The sequence below is a fragment of the Trichechus manatus genome, unplaced genomic scaffold, assembly GCF_000243295.1.
Source record: "Trichechus manatus latirostris isolate Lorelei unplaced genomic scaffold, TriManLat1.0 scaffold00059, whole genome shotgun sequence".
NCBI classification, from domain to species: Eukaryota; Metazoa; Chordata; class Mammalia; order Sirenia; family Trichechidae; genus Trichechus; species Trichechus manatus.
Window position 1 is genome coordinate 15,119,904 of NW_004443995.1, and position 24,162 is coordinate 15,144,065.

General features: G+C 36.7%; 1 protein-coding gene across 2 annotated transcripts in view; it reads right to left on the reverse strand.

The window, feature by feature from the left end:
• Nucleotides 1-509: 509 nt before the first annotated feature.
• GAB1 (GRB2 associated binding protein 1) overlaps nucleotides 510-24,162 on the reverse strand; it is a 150,587-nt gene continuing 126,934 nt past the window's right edge. Inside the window, exons 7-11 of one of the 2 annotated variants that reach the window (XM_004378857.2) lie at nucleotides 13,328-13,417; nucleotides 11,576-11,669; nucleotides 10,523-10,646; nucleotides 5,432-5,554; nucleotides 510-3,594 (exon numbers count right to left, since the gene is read on the reverse strand). In XM_004378857.2, coding sequence (XP_004378914.1) covers nucleotides 3,436-3,594; nucleotides 5,432-5,554; nucleotides 10,523-10,646; nucleotides 11,576-11,669; nucleotides 13,328-13,417 — 590 coding nt within the window. In that variant the 3' untranslated portion in view covers nucleotides 510-3,435. The remainder of the gene's footprint in view (nucleotides 3,595-5,431; nucleotides 5,555-10,522; nucleotides 10,647-11,575; nucleotides 11,670-13,327; nucleotides 13,418-24,162) is intronic. The other variant, XM_004378858.2, reaches the window with a different exon arrangement.

Consider the following 24,162-nt stretch of genomic DNA (forward strand, 5'->3'; position numbering starts at 1 on the left):
AAACACTGGTATTCAATTTCCAGTTTAAATACATTTATGAACATTGTGACCCCCCCCACTAATTAAATATCGAGTCCAGAACAAATTATGACTTAAATATACAACAGTATTTCTATATCAAATTTAGTCTACGATTAAATGTTATATATGCACGTAGATATAAATATTTGTATATTTATATCTATATATATACTCATAGTACCTTAATGGGATTCTCTAAAATGCTCACAGTAGATAATATGGTATTAAGAAAAACAAAGATATAAATTTATAAACTAGAGTATAGATAAAAACATCTTTTACAGCTTACTTCTGTGATACCTTCCATGGGTTAAAATAGCTTAAGTTCTTCAAGTCCGAATTTTGATTTCTGAAAGCAGAAATGTGCTTTGGTATTCAAACCTTCATACAAGTTTAGTTTTTCAAATTAAGGAATAAAAACATAGAGAACATCAAACATGTGGGGGGAGAAAAGCAAAAAAAAAAAAAAAAACTTCTAATCTGGGACTTCGTAACTGTCACTTGATTAACCAGTGGTTTTCAAGAGAACCCTGCTTGAAACCTAGCTTCTTGGAGGTGAGTTAGGGGTATTAAAAGGATTTGATCTAATTTTGCTTTTATAAGTGTATCTTTTAAAAACTTAATGCATATTTAATGATTTACATACCCTTATTATAGGGTCGCTGTGAGTCAGAATTGACGGAACCTAACAACAACATTTCACCATACTGGAGACTCCTGGTGATAACTCCCACTACCACCAGGATAACTTGTTTTTGTATAGGCCTTGGTGTACAACTGCAGCTATCTTTATATAAAGACTCTCCTGAGATGTGTGTTTAAAACCTGTTACTATCTGCACTAACTTATATTTGTGCCAATCAGACTTTCCTTGAAACCATGGAAATAAAACAAGGTACAGAAGTAAACTGGCTGCTGAGGTTTCATCAACTATAATCCCAATTTCACTTTTATGTTATTGAGAAATCTTAATATTCTTAGTAATGGATTAAGTAAACATTATAAATGTGAACTCAAAATTCATACATACTGATAAAATGGACTTTGCAGGCTTTATGTACTCAGGTTACACATAAAATTTTATTAAAAGAAGATTCTACTGCTAAAAAAAAGTTTGGAAAATAATGCTGTATAAGAAACTGCCGTTTAATAATACAATATTTAATGTGATTTAGTTTTCTAAAAGAAACCACCTTTCTAATACTCTTCAATTCCTGAATTATGTTGTATAATGAGACAATTTCTACAAATCGGAGTGTTGCAGCTCTTCATAAAAAAGTAACTTGTAAAAAATTAAGGAGAAATTACACTAAAAATATTCACAATTGTTTTAGTCTCTTTCAATATACAGCTTTCAACCATGATTTTTATTTTTTAATTATTCATATATTTATTGTTGGGTTTTAAATCTCAAAATATGTTCATGCTCCAGGTAATACAATTTAGTGTCTTCACACATCAAATGTGTTGTGCGTTTTGACAGTTTAGGCACATTTTAATGATTTCAGATTTCATGGTTTTATTATAAAACAGCTTATACACACCAAACTCAAACAGTCTTTTTTATTTAAAAATCCACCTCAAAATTCACTTCTGAGTTTTAGTTTTTGTTTAAAAATAAGTGAAACGTTTAAAAGCATCAAATATTACTGGTCTACAATTCATCTTGTTATGAACATTTTTAGTGTGTGGACTGGGGAAATACACCATTACATTGATTAGGCACAGTACTATGGCCAACAGGCCAGGAATCAGGGCACATCCGTGTACTCAGGCAACAACTGGAGGTCAGAACGGAGGGCACGCTTCAGCTCTGCGCACTCTTACCTTTGCATCCCCTCCAGAACTGTTAGTAAGTCTTAAATCAACACATAAGAGATTGTATACAACTTAGTTTAAAAAACAAACAATTATACCTGCTTCCTAAATTACACTGCAAAGGCGAGACGATGAATACAAATTGTAGCCTCACCGTAATTTGTGGTCTTGATATCCACGTCATAGGACCATGTTACAGGTGGGATAGAATTATAAGATTCCTACGGTGGTTTTGGAAATCGGGTTGGAAGGGGTCCATGACTGTAAGATTTCACATTATTGCAAGACTCCAACAATTCTTGAATTGGGGCAGTGAATATGAATCACAGTACAAAATCTTTAATTCTTTTACTAGAAAAGCCAACAGGTGCTACATATGAGAATCACTTATACAACATCTATTTTTTTTAAATGCAGATATAAAATTTTAATTGCATAGGGATTTAAATATAAGGCCAAGAAGGATATTAAGTAAAAAAAGGAAAAAAAAGAAAAAAAAATTCATACAAAGGGCACTATGGTGTCAAAAGATAGAATTTTCATTCTTAGAGTAATAAGTCTGAATTACTGTCTAATTAAAAATCACAGTATGTTGCTATAACTAACAGTGAATGTCAACTGTTCCATTAATTCCAACCTGGAAACCAATATTAGGACTAACAAAAACAAAACTAACGCTCATTGTCTAAACCTGATCAGTGTATTAGCACATCAGTGCCTGGTACGTACCTGATTAGTTATATAATCTACCTTTTGTAAATAATGTAAAGTTTAATACGCGTTAACAAGTGTGAGAGCACATCGTCACTGCATGCCATCAGTGATCTGCAGGCTTACTTGATAATTTTTATTATTCAGTCTTTAAAGAGTGCAAGATCCCACCCGGCAGAATCTTCACCCAATGAACCCAAACACTGTAATTAACAAAATACAATAAAATTCCACCATTAACAACTAAATGTACATGAGTCAGAGAGCGAGGTCCTGAAACCAGTACATACCTCATCATCAGCAGTTTGGAAGGCAATGAATGATGAGCCCAACTATACTCTCTATTTTAAGCTAATGGTTACCACCTGAAGTTTCAGGTAGACAGTTAAATTGTGAATCCACTTCTCATTTTAACGTTGTTAAATTGTAGTTTAAACAGCAACTTCCAAATCTAAAAGTAGCTTAATTAACTTAGTATTGTTATATAGAGTAGTGTGAGGAAAAACAAGAACTCCCAAAGGAATTACGTTAAGGTACATTTGGGAATACCCAAACCAATGTTTTAAATGAAAAAGTGCATAAATACAGTAATACTACAAGTATGTTAACTGTGGAACAAGTGGTGTCTGGGAGCTGAACAATACTATTTTCCCACATTATTTACATGTTTTGAATTGTTCTGATACCACAAAGCACCATTTAGGGTCTAAATCACTTGATTATGTCTGAAAGGTCCTTTGACTTCAACCCTACTCATCTGAGGATCTCCTAAAGTAGAAGAGTCAAGTTATCTTCAGTCAAACACTGCTGTGACTATGGTTCTGCTCTCGGGATTTATCTTTACAATTCAGTTCTCATTTGTTCAAACACGGCAACAGAGCATTTTCATTTCACACTCTTGGTGGGTGTTTCAGATTCTGTGGACTGTCTCCCATCAGTCCAGGCTTCCCGGGTGCTCTTTAGTGCCAGGGTCTTCTGCTGGTCAACCACAACATAATCCACCCTCTCATCTGCTACACTGCTGCCTGAACCACTGTTCTTTTGCTAAAAAGCAAAGAAAAAATATATATATATAAAGTCTCACATATAAAGGAATGCTTCTGAGTCAAAACCAGTCTTAAAACACAGACATACAAACACGCACACAAACTGCAAATGATCTCGAAATTCTATTGGGTCACACAAAAAGTAACATTACCTCAATTTAACAATGTTGTCTCTAACTCTACAATATTTTTCCTTAAATTTAAAATTATTTACATATCAGAATTCAAATTAATGCTCTCATCTCAGATGAAATTCATATAAAATAGGGACAGCATACAACCAGTTCATCTTAATTAAAATATACAGCTTGCTTCTCCCTCTAGGCTTTAGGGTAAGTTTGACTTTTCAAGCTCTGAGAACATTTATCAGCATTTACTTTCAGAGCTTAGAAATGTTGTTTAAAACTACATAGCCTGATGCGTCCTCTTCCTCCTAAAAGACAGCTAGATTTTAGCCAACAAATATAATTATTAAAGCATTGCTGGACTCACTAGAAGGAGCCACGGTAGTGCAGTGGTTAAAGTGCTCAGCAGCTAACTGAAAGGTAGGCAGTTTGAATCCACTAGCCACCCTGCAGGGGAAAGATGTGACAGTCTGCCTTCCATAAAGACTTACAGCCTTGAAAACCCACTTAGGGGTTCCCACTCTGTCCTATAGGGTCGCTATGAGCTGGAATTGGCTCGACTGCAATGCACCTGGTTTTTCGTCTGGTTTGGACTCACTGGAGAGCAAGGGAAATACCCAAGGATATTTGTTTAGTGAGTTAGAGGTAACTCACTAGAAAGTCAGGGACACAGCAGAAGCAGTTAAGTTTCTAAATGGTAAAGGCAGGGCTGTCTTTAGGATAAATGTCCATCTCAGCAATGCAATCAAGAGACGAAGCCTCGGCACCCTGGGTAGGAGGGCATGCTGAACCTGGAGAACTTCCTGTTAAGATTAGGACCCCTGAAGGGGGCTGAAGTGGTCCTAGGGTGGTAGCACCTCCTGGTTCCTAGAAGAAGAATGCAAATCCTTTTTGGAGAAAAGTGAGGTCCTCAGGATTTCCAGAGATATGTTCAGCAAAATGAATACACAATAAACATTTATAAACTACACAAGGAAATAAGCCACTAAGAATGTGAGTTAGTAGAATCTATAAACAGAGATTCAGATCCCCAAGATTCATATATTAAAGTTTTTTTTTTAATTGTGCTTTATGTGAAAGTTTACAGCTCGTTTAATTTCTCATTCAAAAATTTATACACGTATTGTTATGTGACATTAGTTGCCATCCCCACAATGTGACTGCACACTCCCCCTTGCCACTCTGGGTTCCCTGTGTCCATTCGACCAGTTCCTGTCCCTTACTGCCTTCTCATCCTGCTTTCGGACAGGAGCTGCCCGTTTGGTCTTGTATACCTGATTAAACTAAGAAGCACGTTCCTCACGTATGTATTTTTTGTTTTATAGTCCTGTCTAACCTTTGAAGAGTGGCCTTCGAGAATGGTTTCAGTTCTGGGTTAACAGAGCATCCGGGGGCTGTGGTTTCGGCAGATATTAAAGTTATGGCATACATAGTATAATACACACACACACATACACACACACACATACAGAGTTCAGAATTTGTCGAGTAAGCATTTCAATGGTAATCATTACAAAAGTAGAAAGTATTTAACTTCCATACCATTAGAAAGGAAAAAATAAATTTATCAGTCTTCATAGCTTTGTTACTTGTGATTTATCAAATAGCATTAAATCACAGACTACTAAATTTAAACTAAACATAACTAAGATATAATATTTCAGACTTAAAATGTGAGCTAATTGTACTTACAGAATGAGGTTCACTTACCTTACGTGGTGGTGTGGATTTTCCAGAATCTAAATCTAAATCTAGGTATTCCACTTGTTTGTCTCCTTTGGGTTTTACCATAGGGCTGCTCCCTCCATCGAGACTATTACTGCCAAAAAGATTCTGAAATAATACCGAAAAATCAATTGTCGAACATTCATGAGATAAGCTGCTCATCTTGTAGGCCATCTACTAAAGCTTAAATGTTTATGTTCAGGAGGACATAACTTGAACAAATGTCTGACTAGAAAATTAAATAACCTTGTAGGACTGGGGGGAAATAATATTAAAAAAAAAAACTGATTAAAACTTTTCTTAGAGCAAGCTAAATGTAGTTTCAAAAGCTTGGTTCGAAATAAGATTGGGACATCAAGCTACAGTTAGTTGTGACAGCTCAACCTGAACATTATTAAATATTAAATATTACATCTATACTCAATTATATTCTTAACTACAAGATCCATGCCATATACTCCTTGTTACTGAATTAAATTTAGTAAGAACCTTTTATATTTCATTTAAACGCTAAAATCAGTTTACAAGCAGTATGTGAAATAAAAGTTATGAACAATGACTACTGGCAAAGCCTATTTTGTTTCAACCATCTGGAATTTCTACCACTTCATTTCCTGTCTTCTCTTAGCCTGACCCTCTCCCTCCTAATAGATAATGTACAATAGGAAGACTCCTCTATAGTCCTGGACACCCTTATAGCTCAGTAATGAAGTCACTCCTGAGGTTCACCCTTCAGCCAAAGATTAGACAGGCCCATGAAACAAAACGAGACTAAATGGGCCCATCAACCCGGGGCAAGGACGAGAAGGCAGGAGGGGACAGGAAAGCTGGTGATTGGGTACCCAAGGTTGAGAAGAGGAGGGAGAGTGTTGACATGTCATGGGGTTGGCAACCAATGACACAAAACAATATGTGTATTAATTGTTTAATGAGAAACTAGTTTGCTCTGTAAACCTTCATCTAAAGTACATTTAAAAACAAAGGACCCCTCTAAAAAAGGAGATCAAGAAAAAAGGAAGACAGAGGACAGCAATAAACAACAAGAACAAACATGCTTGAGGTGGAAAACTGAGAAATAAGCTAACAGGAACTTGAAGACCAAAGCCAAATAAAAATGAAAGGATGACATGGATTTACGAACCTACAAACACCCTCTACTCTAAGACAGTCTTCTAAATGGGCTCCAACAAATGACTTGTCATGCCTTGCTGCTTTTAGCCCCATCTAGAAATGTTCCTGATTCCTTATAGGCAACACATTATACTCTTAGGGAGTCTCATCCTTGTGCCCTCTTATCATGTTGATTTTATTGTTCACATAGCATCTCAGATACTTTTGAAGAAAATCACAATGAGGTTAATAAATTAAAAAAATTAATTTAAAAACTGTGTTGAATCTGGTTCTGTTATATTGCTACTCCACTTCTTTTTGCTTCAGTTAAACAGGGTAAGCTGTGTTTTGGGAAAAGCCATTTGCTAGAAAAAGACTGAGTCTATTCCCTTATTTGGTGGCAGGGTTGCTGCCAGCCCATATGAAACCCTTTGTGAATTAGATAAAGATGCTCCTTCCTCCGGGAAGACACGGCTCTGTGAGTGGGATACAGCCTGGATTTCAAGGACCCAACTACTCTTAGGAAGTAAACCACCTGCCAAATGAATTATGGCACTATTTGGAGGAACAGATTTTAAAAACCATATTCAACTACTGCTATTAGAACATTTAAAAAATACATTGATGAGACTATGCAGGACACAAAAAATGTAAGCAAATTTGGTGCTCAATCAGTACAAATTCCATTCACCTCTCTTTCTCTTTGACCTAATTTTAAAAAAATGAAGAAACTGAAATCATCAAGAATTTTTTTCTCCAAATGACTCCATATCTTGTTCTTATATAAAAAGTCATGCAATCATGTATGTGTGTATGTGTTCAAGTAAAATTCTGTACACAATGAAAACCGACCCCTGCATTTCCCTGTCTGGAAATGCTTAGAAGTATTCATAGCGTTACAAAGTTAAAAAAAGGAAGTCAGGACTTCATGCAGCCTATGCACTTAATCCCAATAAATTGTTCATAAAGAATTTCCAAGTATTTCTAGTTAAGCTGCTTGATGTCTAATTATTACTGGAATCGGAAATTTTTTCATCTTTAAGTACTGTTAAATTTTGTGTGTCTACAATGAAGTCTGTTGGCGCTTGATCTCATCTCAAATGGGAACAGCTTGTCTCTGTGTTCTAGCCTTTCACCCAGTGTTTTCCCAAGAGTTTACAGAAATTGTAAGATTCTAGGAGCTCTAATAAGTATTCTGTGAATAAAACAAAAAACAAAAAACACTAGTGCTATGTTTGCTGAAATTCTAAAAAAACTACGTAAAATTATTGAACATGTTTTTGTTATTATACAACAGTATTTACGTCTTTGGCAGTGGTGCACCATCACTTGGACTTCAGGGAACTGATTAAAGTTCACCTGATGAATGCATGACTTCTGACCTTTGTACAAATGAACAAGAAGCATCATCAACCCACTCTTCCACAATACAGTACCTACTCCATAATCACTAGTCTAGGAAATGTACCATGCCTCAAAATTTTAATTTATAGAATTTAATATTCATTGCATGTATAAATCAGATTTGATCAGATCTTAACTTCTCTAAGGCTTATTTTTTTAACTGACTTCATCAATCCAACCACCTACCAGACGATGTTAACTTCCACTGTATTCCATCAATACGTTAAGTCCCTAAATTAAAGAAGTTTAGGAAATATTGCTATAACCATCATATTCTTTGCTAAGAAAGAGTTGTGTGGGCTATGATGAGTCTCTGTAGCTGGCAGCACGCGGAGATAGGAGTGGCACAGTGGAATTTTCGCATGTGCATAGTAGGTGGATATTTTCACCTGGGTCATTTTTGCTTATTTCTAAAACCCAGTACTTAAGTACTTCAGAAATTCATCAGATCATGGTTATTCAGATCCCACTAATGGAGCCCTGGTGGCGCAGGGGTTAAGAGTTTGGCTGCTAACCCAAAGGTCGGCAGTTTGAACCCATCATCAGCTCCACGGGAGAAAAGACCTGGAGATCTGCTCTCATAAAGATCACAGTCAAGGAAACCCTACGGGGCAGTTCTACTCTGTCATACAGGGTCACTATGAGTCGGAATCAACTCAATGGCACACAACAACAACAAGTACCTCTCTGGCTTTTTTGTGAAAATTTTATTTTTATTTCCTCAGACTTTCTGGTTGTGATGTTTTTCCTTTTAGTCTTTTCCCTTCACCTAAACACTTATCCATGACAAATCACACTTTCAAACTTTCCTATTACATGTTCTCCCCAAGATTTTCATGGTATTTACTATTGCTGACAAAAGGATAGACTCTGTAGTATCTCAGAAAATACCGTGATTATTTTTGTAGTAAGAGAAAAGTTCATTCAACTACCTAAAGATGAAAATTGGTGACAACAACTTCTCTGACACAGTATTTAGGATTTACATAGACTCTTACTAGAGTCCACTCACTATAATGAAGAAAAAAAAAGTTAATAAAAATAATAAAACACCAAAAGCAAAAATCAGTTAATAAAAATTGCCCTGCCTTGGAAAATCAATGACAACATTATAGATACAGTTGGTTGTATTCTAATTCAATGCTGATATATTTTAAATTACATTATTCAAGCTTTTCATATCACTTAATTTTGTTTTTGTTCCCTGACAACATATAGTTGTGAGGAACCTGTGTTTGCCTAGAGTCTATGAAAGATGAAAAACAAATTCATTGATAGAACTGAGTTTTATTTGAATCTCCAAATAGAATTGTTTTAATGAAAGCCACTAAAATGCTACTCATTCCAAATTTTGACATTAGGTATTTGTTTATTCTGGCAGATACTGCCTGGTTGTCCCTCAGTACCTGCTCTCCCCTCTTTCATGTGAATGGGATTTTTGGCTGGGCCTACTGCCCCTCAGAACAAAGACTATTTATTTCTCAGTCCCTTTTGCGTCTAAGTGTGGTCACACAGACTAAGTTCTGATCAATGGTCTATCTAAGGCAGCTTCTGGGAACCTTTTCTATGAGGCAGTTAAGCTGCACCCTGTGCCACTGCTTCTCCCTTCCCTCCATTCTGCAGCTTGGAAAGTGAATCTGCAGGCTGGCGCATTCTTTTGTATTATGACCATGCGGGCCATACCCAAGGGGATGGCAGATTGGAGAGTTGCAAGAAGCGGGAATCTCAGAGGACTTTGTATAACAAAGCTGCCACAACAACCCTGGATAGTCACTCTCTCTGGACTTTTACAAGAGAAAGAAAGGGACTTTTACAAGAGAAAGAAAGAAACTTCTGTCTTAAGTTACTGTTATTTATTTTCTGTTACAGCTGAACTTAATCCTAACTGATAAACACTTATCTGCTAACAAACAGGGCAAGCATTAGAGCTGATTAAAAGAAAAGCAAAAGCAAAATAATAAAAAAAATAAAATTGGTTTGTACTGTTAAACATCTGAAGTGTTTTCTGGCAACACCTTATTTCTGGAGAAGATGTTTCCTACTATTACTAATGTTTCCGACTATTACTAAAATACTCGTGGTAATACAGCCAACCCTGAAACAAATTATGTTTCTAACTAGGTCTTCTTTAATTTTTAAGCCTTATCTAAGGGTGTATTATCAAAGGATTATCCAAAGACCTTCTGTATAAGACTAGTTCATCATAAGCGTGCCATGACACAGGGCTGAAGAGTTGCATTATAAAGTGCTTCCAGTAGAGTATTTTCTCAAATAGTATCAAAGATCAAGTACATCTTGAAAGAAATGTAACTGGAAAACTTTTATGATATTTAACTAATTTACATCTAGTTTAAAGATATTATAATTTGACCCTTTATTGGTTTTAGACTTTACAATGCTATTTTTAAAAAGCATTTAAAAAAATTGCCTTTTATCCTTTTTCCTTAAATACATAAAGAAAGATGTAAGGGTAAGACTTATAGACTAGAAGATAGGATCTAGCTTGAATGCTTTAACAGAGCTGCTCAGGAAGAGAGAAGTGAAGATGAAGACTTTACGTACAGGGTCTTCACTGGACAGGTTCGGGTTCATGGGAACATAATTCTCTTCACTGTCGTGTGAGTCACTGCTTGAAGTTGTGCTATGCACAGAATCTGGTCGTGGGGACATGGGAAACCTAGAGGAGCTAATTACCAGAAATTATCATTACAAACATAAACCTTGATGAAAATTTCTACATCGCTTCCAAAATAAAAATATGCGTGACAGTTAACATTCTTTCCAAAAAAACTCATTTATGCTTACAACTATTTATTGTAACACAACTTGTTGTACACATTCAAATGCATAACTGATATTTACAGCTATATTACAAAAGCACATTCTTGACATCAATTGATCTTGTGTAAAACAAACAAGCAAAAAGTATGACTAGTGACTTGGGGATAAGTAGAAGTTACAAATAAAAGAAGATTTAAGAATCCTGTTTTTTTCTAAAACTAGCTGCATGTATACATAAAATGTGAACACTTACACACATATTCAAAACATGTTTGCAACTTCATGTATCAATCTAATTTCCCTACATATACTTAAATAAAATTGTATCAAATAATCTTGCTTTCCAAATTTTTAACTTACCTCCCCCATCCCCACAACACATACAAGAAACCACCATGTTTCCTAGATCAGCGGTTCTCAAAAATTTATGGTCTCACAAACCGTTTATACTCTTAAAAATGACTGAGAACCCCAAGGAACTTTTGTTTATATTGGCTATATATCTATTGATATTTACCATATTAGAAATTAAAATAGAAATTTGTGAAACATAAAAGCAAGTACACATCCTATTAGCCATCACAATGGAGACGTCATCACACTTACGTAGTCTCTGGAAAACTCCACTGTACACTTGTGAGAGACTGAGAATGGAACATGCAAATAACATCTTGGTATCTTAACGAAAATACTTTCGACTTCATGGAACCCTGAAAAGCAATGCTCCCCAGACCATCCTTTGAAAACTACTGTTCCAGATATTTTCCATAACAATGGACAATTCTAGATATTCAAGTTATTCAAACAAACTACGTATTTTAAACAAAGACTTACTCTCGAGCAAAACTCCTAGTGATGGGAGATCTAACTGGAGCTTGTAATTCTTCCCATTCTGGCAAAGGTTTTATTTCTAAAGGTGCTGGCTTGACTGTATGGAAGAGAGGCAGAGAGAGATTTTAGTGTACAGAACGTTGGAAAATAAATAATCCTCTCCCCGTATCTATACTCTATAGTCAGATACACCTAAGACCAGCTAGTTCAATGACCTCATTTCACATGTGAAACAAGGCTCATGGAGGTTACATGATTCGCCTGAGGTCAAACAGCTAAATAATATTGCCAAAAGTAAATCAAATAATGATTCATGACTGCCGCCCCCAAGTCTAAAGCTCTACTACAATATCATATTTCTTAATTTAAGTAAATATTTTATGACTGTAAACCAAATGAAAACAAGAACAAGTAATGGGAAACAGTTCCTTGATTTACACTTCTCATTATTCATTAATTCATTTTTTCATTAACTTTATCCTTAAATATGGAGATTTAATCTTAGATGTAAAAACATTCCTATTCTTTAATATTGAAGCATCAGTTATACAATTACACATAAAATATTAAAAACAAAAAAGTTGTGCTAAAATCCAATACCAAAAAAATTCAAATCTTTTAAAATAATTTATGCTCAGTACAGAAATAAAAAAAACCTAAAACAATAATTTCATCTTTAGACTCAAACTCTGCTCTGAGAAAATTAAACAATTACCTTAAAAATTTAGCTTAATTTAACAAATAATTTCATTTGCCAAATTAAATAAAATTAAATATTTTTATTAGCTGTATTTATAAGTGGTCTTTACTTACTTACCTCATTATTACAGTAGATAATTATTATACTAGTACATACCACAGAGTTCTCAGTTCTTAATGTCAAGACTGAAACATTTTTCAGAAGTTTATAAAGTGAGCAAAAGAATTACTATTTGTTAATTTTAATTATATTTTAGGAAATCATTTAAACATAGTAGGTAAATATTTTAGTTGTATTTCATCCCACATTCTAAAGAAAATTTTTCATTTTTCCAGGTTCCCTTCTAGACTTTGTCCATATATGTATAAATTGTAATCAACTATGTTATAATTACCACCAAATGATAAAATAGGTGGTCATTTTAAAGGCCTACACAGATTCACTGAGGCTTATAACTAAGTTATTTCTGTTAACTCAAATACAAAAACTCAATAAAATTTTCTGAAGACCAAATTGATTTATTAAATTAATTTTGCTCATCGATATACTGAAAATGAATATGTAGCAAATAATGTCTTGACTAAAAGCATTTCTCTAACTCTTTTAATTTTTTTTTTTTTTTTGAAACCTAAAGGGTAATAACAGCTTAGCTGTCAAATTCTAAGTAATGGCATAAAATAATTCATGGAAGTGAGTCTGTATTCTGTCTCAGAATAGAATACAAACATTATATACAAAAATAAGGACAGAAGACAACTGGAACTCACAAGCAGCTTATAAGCTTAAAGAAAACAATATTGATATCTAAAAATTTAAAGGAATACTGCAAAAGGACAAGACTGAATATGACACATAATTGAATTTTTAACATGCTGTTGTTAATGACATTACAAGGAAACTCACTATATTATGGGAAGCATTCACTTTAGAAATAACATGCTGGGAAGCTTTATTTACAACAGCAGTATCCTTCTCCTTTACTTTTTAAGAAAAAACATTACAAAATAAAATAAATTCCCAGTGTCCCATACAGCATGCGGTGCTAAAGTACATACCCTTTCTTCTTGTAGCAAAGTCACCTATGGTTTGTGAATCAGTTCGCTCTAAACCATGGGGTTTGGGTCTTAAAATTTTAGGACTTTGACCTAATTGGTAAAAAGAAGACTTTCTTAATATGTTATTTTTTAATTGAAAAAATGGATTCTGTAAAAAAGCAACAGAGCCCTGTGCAGAAATGTTACATCTTAAAAGCATAAATAAAAGTTTGTTTGTGGAGAATTTTTCAACCTTCCCATATACCATTCATGCTCAGCACAATGGAAAGGAGGACATTGCATGCAACAATGCAATAAGCAAAGTGTTATAAAAGGTGGTAGGTTTTTAGTGGGATAACTAGCAGGGTTAGTTGTTATCTTTATTTCAAGGGAGGGAGGAAAAACACGTGCCATGTTAGCTTTTCTTCTAACATGTCATAGAAAATGGAATCAAATCATATAAAATAATAAAATCTTTCCACCAGATAGCCAATATACCTTTTCTTTGAAGTTTGGTGTCTCATAAAAAAGCAATAAGGTCTACTTCCCTATATTACTTTCCTAATCTGGTAGAGATGTTTTAAAAACCTTAATCTGTCTGCTCCTAAATCTCCTAACCAAAATCTTTTCAGAGAAACACGTGGACAATACGATATTTGCTAATCCAAGACCAAAACCAAGAACAACATTTACTTGTTTCCACTGGATACGCAGTGGCTTGCCCGGTGACATCATGTGGCAAGGATGAGGTATCTAGATTCTGGCACTGCTGATTGTTTAGCTTCAATTTAAGTACTTAAAAGCATAAATTCAGTTGTTATCATTTTCCTTTCATTTAATCTCTGCCACATATAAGTACAGCTAAAAACCCTAGGAAAAGGTCTGGGTTGACAACCAGCAGTTGGCCTCATAACTTTTCCCGCAGAAGTTCTGATGTCAGAGTAGCAATATCATCTGAATCAGTAAACTAAACTACCCTATCATTAACGGCAGGTGCCCTGGTGGCACGATGGTTAAAGTGCTTGGCTGCAAACCAAAGGGTCAGAGGTCTGTGGTTCCACAGGAGAAAAGACCTGGTGATCTGCTCCTGTAAAGGAAACCCTATGGGGCAGTTCTACTCTGTTCTATAGGGTCGCTATGAGTAGGAATCGACTCAATAGCACCCGACAACGACAAGATTCTTAATGGCATCAAAGTATCTTTTTTCTTGACATTTACAAAGTTTGAGTCGACACCTACTAGATGGCAAAACCAGAATTTGCTGGTTAAATGCTGCTATCTAGCACCTTATCTACCAAAACCTAAAAGTTTCTTAAAATGTGATTTTTCTAAGGTTATTAAAAAAACCAGAATTCTCTCATTTACCAGTTTCCTTAGTTGGACAATTAATAAATTGAGATTATTCAGAAGTGAGGCAAGCCTAGTATAATTCTGGGCCATGACCCCTAACACTTGACCTATCCAGAGCCCACCCTGGCAGTGCGCTGTTTCTAAAACAAGAGGTCAGCTTTTTAAAACTTCCCCAGTGTACTACCATTCTAAAAATAGCAGGCAGAGGGGAGTTTTACTATGAGAAAAATACAATTATTTTAGAGCTCAAAGACCCTTGAAGATCAAATCCAGCCTCCTCATTTTCTGGGTGAGCTACTCCCAGAGAAACAAAGAGGTGAAGTGACTTGCTCAGGTCACAGGCTTACTCAGAGGCAGACCTAAGGTTTCCTCCAGCCTCCTGCCAGCTGGGAGGTACTCTGTATCCCTTGCCTCCCTACCCCTTTTGGGAAACAGAGATTCTTAGGAAACTGAGCATTTAGCATAGGAATGTTTGTCTATTTTTAGTCTCCAGTTTTGAGATCTTATAAGCATTCTCTGCTGTAAGTCACAAACTAAGAAACATAACTAGAGAAAAGAAATGCACTTGTTACACCCCATGTGTAGCTGATATTACTCTGAACATCTGGATGTGGTCTGGGGCACTGCATCGACTTGACTGCCACAAATGGTTGATAAGTAGCTGATGTTATGATTAGCGATTACAAAATGCATTTACAACTACTTTCGGTTTGTTGGTATTTATCCAGTGTGTCCTAGCCCAACTCTTTTTTTGAAAGACCCACTTCTATTAGATCTCCAGCAAAATTCTCCTAATTTTTCATTGTAGGTTTCTCCCAATAGTCACTTTTTGCATTTCTCAACTTTGTAGGTCCTCAGTATCTTATCTACGTTTGTAGTTAAATAATCAAGGTCACATGACTGCTAAATCTACCTACTTATGGTTTCTCTTTTTTTCTCTAGTTTCATATTTCCAGCTGCCTGACAGATTACCTCCAATAAGTGAAATAAAACTGATCATGTCTCCTCCAAACCAATGCCATTTCTCACCTTCAACAGCCTCAGCAATACCACTATTTCCTGGATCCTTAGGTACAAAACCTCCAGGGTATACTATAATAGTCTACCTCCTTTGATCAACTGCATTTGGTCTTCAAATGCTAATGATTTGCCATGATGGCAACAAAAAAAGCTTTGAAAATAAGAAGCACTACAATGAAAGGATCAGATCATCAAGGTCAATAAGAAGGCTGTCTATGCCTGTATGAATACGAGCTAGACAACTACAGTCCAGAATGATCAGAGACTTATGAAAAATAACAAAGGAAGCTCTTTTAAAACCTATGCTCTGAGGAAGAAAAACAATGCAAGAAGAAACATACTGTTTGGGAAGGTAGAGAGAGTAATCGTAATAGATAACCAAGAGAAACTCAACTCTCACTCTTGCTTTAGTCTTCTCCATCTAATCTAGGAGAATGCTCTGCAGACTGAAAGGACAGAAGAAATAACAATGAGAGGCAATTAAAGGCCAGGTTATGTGAAATGAGCACAAAGTGGTACCAGGTAATTTCAAATTTCTATTCAATGAATTACAATTCAAGACACTGAATGATGTTACAGACATAAACAGAGAATCTCTATTGGTAATTTAGAGAAGTCACGGAGAATATGGAAGGTGCCACAAGACTAAGCTACAGATGCTTTTGCTTTTTTACATCATGCTCTTCTGAACTGTCCTTTGCTCTAGCTAGACCATCCTCTTATCTGTTTTCCATGTACAACTTTTTAGGGAGCCCTGGTGGCACAATGGTTAAGCGCTTGGTTGCTAACTGAAAGGCTGGCAGTTTGAATGCCCCAGCTACTCTGCAGGAGAAAAGGCCTGGTGATCTGCTCCTGTGAAGATTTATAACCTATGAAACCCTATACAACGTTTCTACTTGTCATATAGGGTTGCTATGAGCTGGAATTGACTTGCTGGCATACAACAGCAACATGCCTTTTTTTTTTTTTCCCTCTATTCTTTCCCTGTCAATATCCATCATTTCTTCACTAACCAATACCTATAATTTCTACACAAAGCTCAAGCTGTAATACATTCTCTAAAACTTTCTTGAGAAATACCATTACACTTAGATTACTGATTAATAATTACCATTGACTGAGGGCTTATTACGTGCTAGGCATTCTAGTAACTCATTTAATCCTAACAACAACCTGGTGAGGGAGGTACAATTAAAACAGACTTTAATATACCCATATCCTTATTCCTACCTAGAATCCTTGTTGTAGTGATTCTCAGCAGAGTATTTCCATTGTTCTGCTTTTGCTTTTGTGTACTGTTTAAGTTGTCCCAACCAAATTTAAGTACTTCAAACTGGGAGATAAAGATCTTTTACCTTGCCCCATCCTACATAATAAAGTGACAGGCATAGCGCAAGCCCTCAGAAAAGCTTCACTGAATTATGTAAGTAGATACGCAAACTCGTTACATTTCCCTGAAGGCTTTACTGTCATGACTGGTGTTTTAATTATCTATTGCTGCTATAACAGAAATACCACAAGTGGATGATTTTGGCAAACAGAAATTTATTCTCTCACAATTGAGGAGGCTAGAAGTCCAAAATCAAGGGTGTTGGCTCTAAAGGAAGGCTCTTTGTCTCTATCAGCTCAGGAGGAAGATCATTGTCATCAATCTTTCCCTGGGTCTAGGAGTTTCTCAGCACAGGAATCCTGGGTCCAAAGGATGCACTTTGCTCCTGGCTCTTCTTTCTTGATGGTATGAGGTCCCTCTCCTCTCTGCTCAATTCTCTCTTTCATATCTCAAAAGAGATTGACTCAAGATACAACCTAATCCTGCAGATTGAGTCCTGCCTCATTAACATAACTGCCTCTAATCCTGCTTCATTAATATCATAGAGGTTAGAATTTACACCACATAGGAAAATTACAACAGATCATAAAATGGTGGAACACCACACAGTACTGGGAATTACGGCCTAGCCAAGTAGGCAAACATTTTTGGGGGACACAATTTATTCCATAATAACTGGTACTTTCTTGTTCATCACAATAAAAACAAAATGTAAAACGTGATTGTGAGATGCATACAATGTGAAGTAAATAATTTTCAAAGAAGTCACATGATCTAAGGAGACACATATGAGCCAAAAGTAGATGTAAGAACCAGTGGGTCAGATATTACTTTCCCTAGTAAGTCTTCCTCTCAAATTCTTCCTTATCTCCATTATCTTCTTCCAAGATACTGAAGTGCCCCCTTGGTTTTCTTCATAGAAAAATACAATACTAATATGATATCAATTATATTAAACAAGACTTTTAAAGTGTATTTATAATATTTACATGTATTTTCAACTCCAAGCAAAGCTTAAGGTTGATTTTACAGCCAAAGTCACAGCACAGAAATACTGCACTGAAATATACTGTGTTGCCTAGGCCATTTGTTAGCTTTATTTCTTTATGTCCTTCTAAACTCAATTCAGCATTTATGTTCCAGACAGAAATGAAAGTCATACTAAAACAATAGTCCAATACGACTTACGAGGAAAAAAAGAAAAAGAAATTCAAAGTGTAAGTAGGATTGTCCCAGCCTTGCTTGCTCCTCCACTACTGAATGCAACTACTTGAATGCTTTTCTGATTGTTGAAAAGAGTGAAAATGAAACAGTAGGAGACAAGAATACTAAAGTAAAAGCCAAAACGAACCTAAAATGATTCTCAGAGTAAACAGAAAAATTCATTTGAGTCTCACCCTTTAAATCTTAGGCAGATACAACTTGGCTTTAGCCAGATTAGGCTTGAACAGAGAACGCAACATTATTTTATTTAGCGAAGAGGACGGACTACTGGTGAAATTCCTATTTGTGTTTCTCTTCATGGTGTTAACTGTTACAGACTGAATTGTGTCCCCCCAAAATATGTGCTGTAAATCCTAAAGTCTAAGGCTGTGGTTACAATCCCATTTGTGAATGGGTTGTCTTTATGTTGATGAGACAGGATGAGTGTAGGGTGTATCTTGAGTCAATCTCCTTTGAGATGGAAACGAGATTAAACAAAAAGCAAGAAGAGATGGGGAAAGACTGATGCCAAGCCACATGGAGATCTCTAAGGAACCAGGAAACAAAAGCTGAAGAGACAAGGACCTTACCCAAGAGCTGACAGAGAGAAAGCCTCTCCCTAGAGCAGGTACCCTAAATTCGGACACTTAGCCTCCTAGACTGTGAGAAAATAAATTTGTTTGTTAAGCCACCCACTTGTGGTATTTCTGTTATGGCAGCACTAGATAACTAAGATAGAATTTGGTACCAGGACTGGGGTGCTACTCTAACAGATACCTAAAATGTGGGAGTGGTTTTGGAATTGGGTAGTGGGTAGACCGGAAGAGTTTTAAGGTGTGTAATAGTAAAAGCCTAGACTGTCTTGAACAGACTGTTGGTAGAATTATGAACTCAAAGGCGATTCTGGTGAGGGTTCAGAAGGAAGTGAGGAGAGCTACAGAGAAAGCCTCTGTCATCTTAGAGAATGTGTATGGTGTCAGCAACATATTGTTGCTAAAAATGTGGATGTTAAATGTGCTTCTGGTGAGGCTTTAAAAGAAAATGATGAACATGGGACTGAACAATGGAAGATAGGCAATGCTTTTTATGCAGTGGCAGAGAACTTGTCTGAATTATGTTCAAATGTCTGGTGAAGGTAGAACTTGTAAGTGATGAACTTGGATATCTTGTTGATGAGATTTCTAAGGAAGATCTAAAGGGGTCATGTGTTTTCCTCTTGCCACTTATAGTAAAATGCAAGAGGAAAGAGATGGACTTAAAAATGAACTGTGCAAAATGAAAACAGAACTTAAGAGATTTGGAAAATTCTGTTGTACAAACTAAAGACACGTGTCCTAGAATCTTCACCAAGGATATGGCTACACAAACTTTTGTTAAAGATGTTAAGCCTGTGATTGACAGATTTAAGCAACTACCACAGCAGAAAACCCATCAGCGAGAGTGAAGGGGACAGTGAAAGAATGAAAGGAGAGAAAGCTGTTGGCCTCTTGGAATTCCACAGGCAGGAAACAGGCCAAACAAGCTACACATGCTGTCCTCCAAGAAAAGAACAGAACCATTCCTGTAGCAGCTCAGAGATCAGCAGAACTGTTGGAAGAAAGGCCTTTTTGGTATTAAAGTATGGAACCACAGCCTCCTAGGTTTCAAAGAGTTGGATCTTTGCCAACTTGGTTCAGGAAGGTGGGGCTGCTGTTAAGGTGTGCCAGAGGGATGGGGCCACAACCCAAAGCTAAGGTGGTAGGGCTGCCATGGCCAAGGGGCAGAAGAATGGGGCCTGCCAGGGCCAAGGGGGTGGGGTTGCCATTCAAATGGAGGAGAATGCGGCCCGCCCAAAGCCGAGGGAACACAGTTGCCATTCCAGTGGGCATGGAAGGTGGAGCTGAAGCCCAGGGCTGAGGGGTCTCTACCCAAAATCCAGAGGGCATGGCCAACATTCAACATCTGGAGGGCAGGGTCATGGTCCAGATGGTCTCAGAGAACAGAAGTTTATTATTAAGTCTTAAGAGCTAATGATAATTGTTCTGCTGGATTTTAGACTTCTTTGGTGCCTGTTATGCCTTCTTTCCCTCCAATTTCTCCCATTTGTAATAGAAATGCATACCTTGTGCCTGTTTCACCATTGTATTTTGGAAGCAGATAACCTGTATTCTAGGTTTCACAGGTTCATAGATGAAGAGAAATTTTGCTTCAGGATAGAATATGCCTAATGTCTCACCCATATTTGATTTAGATGATTCAGAAAATGAGATTTTGGACATGGGAGTTCATTTAATAATTTTGGGATGATGTGATGGGGTGAATGTGTTTTGCACGTGGCAAGGACACAGGTTTTGGGGGGCCAAAGGGTGGAATGTTATGGATTGAATTTTGTCCCCCATAAATATGTGTTGTAAATTATAACCTCTATGCCTGTGGTTATAATCCCACTTGGGAATGGGTCATGTTTGTTATGTTAATGAGGCAGGATGAGTGTAGGATGGATCTTGAGTCAATCCCTTTTGAGGTTAAACAAAAGCCAGCAAGCTGATATAGGGGAAGATTGATGCCAAGCCTCATGAAGATCTCCAAGGAAGCAGGAAATGGAAGCTGAAGAGACCAGGACCTTCCCCCAGAGCTGACAAGACAGAGAAAGCCTCCCCCCAGAGCCAGCGCTCTGAATTTGGACTTCTATACTCCTAAACTGTGAGAAAATAAATTTGTTTCTTAAAGCCATCCACTGTGGTATTTCTGCTATAGCAGCACTAGATAACTTAGACACTAACAGAAAAGATGGAGGTTCAAGTCTACAGAGGTGCCTTGGTAGAAAGGCCTGGTGATCTACTTCTGAAAAATAAGCCATGGAAAATCCTATGGAGCACAGTTCTACTATGACACACATGGGGCTGCCATGAGTTGGAGTCGACTTGATGGCAACTGGTTTGGGTCATGGTGGTATAAGGAAGAATAATATTTTAAACCTTGTATAAATGGAATGTGCTATCATTGTATGGCAAAGTTTTAAATGTAGTCCACAGCTCTTTGATGAGGAAGCTGGGTAATTTACTGACTATACACCACTCGAGGCAAATCAGTTCTAAAATTACAGAACAGAATGGAAACACAGTCCAACAGACAAATCAGCTTTTGGCTTTAAGATTCCCTGCCTAAATCTTTATGTTATGGAACCAGTGACATGAGAAATGAGTTTTTAAGGGAAACAAACCTAAAAATATCATAAGATTATATTAGCAGGTATAAGACTGGTGGGTGTAACAACCACTTATAGTTTCTCCCTTTATCTTATAACCACTTGTTTATATTATAGCCTTTGAGTTTTTCTATATTGGTCCCCAAATTATTCTCAAATATAGAAATCTTGATTTTCTTTTGCACTAATACATACAATCACCGAAGAGGCAATTATCCAAGATGAAATTAGTTTTGAATGGCCTTAACTCTAAAGGCACAACATGCTTGGGTTGTGCTAAAACAAATACTTGGTATTCAGCCTTTATTTTATCAGAGATGCTGAACTCAGAGAATAATAATCTAAAAAGTGAATCTTTTATATGGTACAAACGAATCGAGATTTTTCAATTGTTTACTCTGTGAATAATATTTTATCTTTAAAGTGCTTGTATGCCAAGAAAACATTTCTACTTTTTATTCTAACAAGGATATTTATCGGAGTTAGCTGGTTATCACAACAAAAAAACTGGACTTGAATATAAAGCTGGGTTGGTAAAAAGAATACTGACACAAACCAATTATTACCATGCCATCTTACACAAGACCAGAACCATGGTATCTGACATTTAAAAGAGATTAAAAAAATGCATATTATCCCATCTTCGCTATATTTTCAACAACTCCTTTTTTACATGTTTGCCATGGATCACAGACCTGGGAGTAAGACTGGGTCTGGACCCCTCCTTTGCCCTTGCTAGGCTTGTGACCCACAGGAAAGTTGCTTAACTTTCCAGTGCCTCAGTTTTCTCATCTGAAAAATGAGGGCTGTTGTAGAAGTCAAGTGAGATAACACTGAAAACAGTTTGTTGATGGAACAAGGTAATCACTCTACAGACTTTCCCTTCAACACTTTCTCTTCAAACAGTAAGGAGCCCTGGTCACAGAGTGGTTAAGAGCTTGGCTGCTAACTAAAAGGTTGGCAGTTTGAATCCACCAGCCAGCCGCTCCTTGGAAACCCTTTGGGGCAGTTCTACTCTGTCCTATAGGGCTGCTATGAGTCGGAATCGACTCGAAGGCAATGGGTGGGTTTTTTTCAAACAATAAACAGGCTTTAAATCTCTCAGTTCTTAAAATCGCATACATGTGGATACACACACCAACAAACAAACCTGCTAGTTACTTGTCCACTAGTTTTTTTGCCTCTAGTTACTATCTGCTACTTACTACCACTGTCTCTCCTACTTTTCCTACCAGAATCTTACACTTATCATCTCCAATTACTCACCTCCAATTCCACCTTTTACAATCTGGCCCCCACCCTCTCAGGCCACCAACCGTCAGGCAGCTGAAATATCTAGAGAACATCTCTAGTCTTTAAACTTTAACTCCTTCTTTCTGGAAATGGCTGAACTTCTGATGCCGCCTGTCCAGCCTCTCCAGCTATTCCTTCTCAGTCTGCACGCCTCTTCAGCCTTCCCTTTAAATTTCTCTTAATCCCTTTAAGAAGTTAAGACAAATTTCCCACTGGATTGTTGTCAGTTTCTGGATTATGTGATTTGCTCCCATAAACTGGTCCAGGTGTTTCCCTGAAACTCTGATCTAGATATCTAATAGCCTAAATGACATCTCATGTGGATGCTCACAGCCATTCAAACTACATGTTTGAAATTGAATTCACCCTCTGATCCACCACAAACTGGCTTTGTTTTCTATATTATCAGTTGCCACAGTAGATCTCTTAGGAGTCATTCTAGATTCTGCTTTCTGTCTGACTTCCCCATATCAACGTTCCTTTGTAATGACAATAAAATGTTTGTTTTCACTACAAAGAACGCTCCTCCAGAGAAGACAATGTACTTTCACCTTAGTATCCTCACTACCGAACACCATGGCTCAAACAGACTGCATATTCAAATAGATGATCTCTAAATTAATGAAACAGAATGAACAATATACTAAAAAGCAGACTGCTGCAAATTAACCTAAGTTTTACGGTCTGAACATATCAAAACTGTTAAGGAAAAAAAGTCACATTCTTAAAAAAAAGCTAGCTTTAGATGACTATTCTTTACCAATGTTTTCAACATTTAAAAAGAAAAAAAAAAAAGGCTTGCACTTTATTTTGAATTGACCAAGGAAAAAAAAAGTTCAGACATATAAGATATTTGATATGTACAGCATATACAGCATAAACTAAAGCCAGATTTGGTTTTTAGCAAATTTCCACATTGCAAAGAACATTTTACTAGTTGGTGGTTTTGTTTGTTTGTTTAATCAAATTTCTCTATTATCCGAAGGTATATGGGATATAGATAACTTTATTCATTCAATAAATTTTTATTAAAAAGTATAAAGATGAGGTGGTCTTTACTAATCAAGAAGCACAGCCTTGCAAACGGCACCCGATGCCCGATGCAGCATCACCACTTGTGTGTAACCAAAAGAAGCAGAGAATACAGTGCGGGATGCCCTTTAAAATGAAGCACTGACATGCTTCAGACATTCATGAAAATAGAAGATCTGCATGTCTCGTGCCTTCTTTTTTTTTCACTTACCTGTTTGGTTTCCCTGAAAGTGATGAATTCCCACTGTATGGCTATTTGACCCCCAGCTATACTCTAAGTGCCTCAAACCTTCTAAAAATCACTCAAGTCCCCCAACTGAGGAAGCTGAGGCCAGGAAGACCTTTGTTATACCCTCCCCGTTTGATCGTCCCTAAACCAAGGCTTGGAAAAGCTGGACAAAGCACCCAGAACTCTCTGAAAGAGGTGATGAAAAGGTGTGA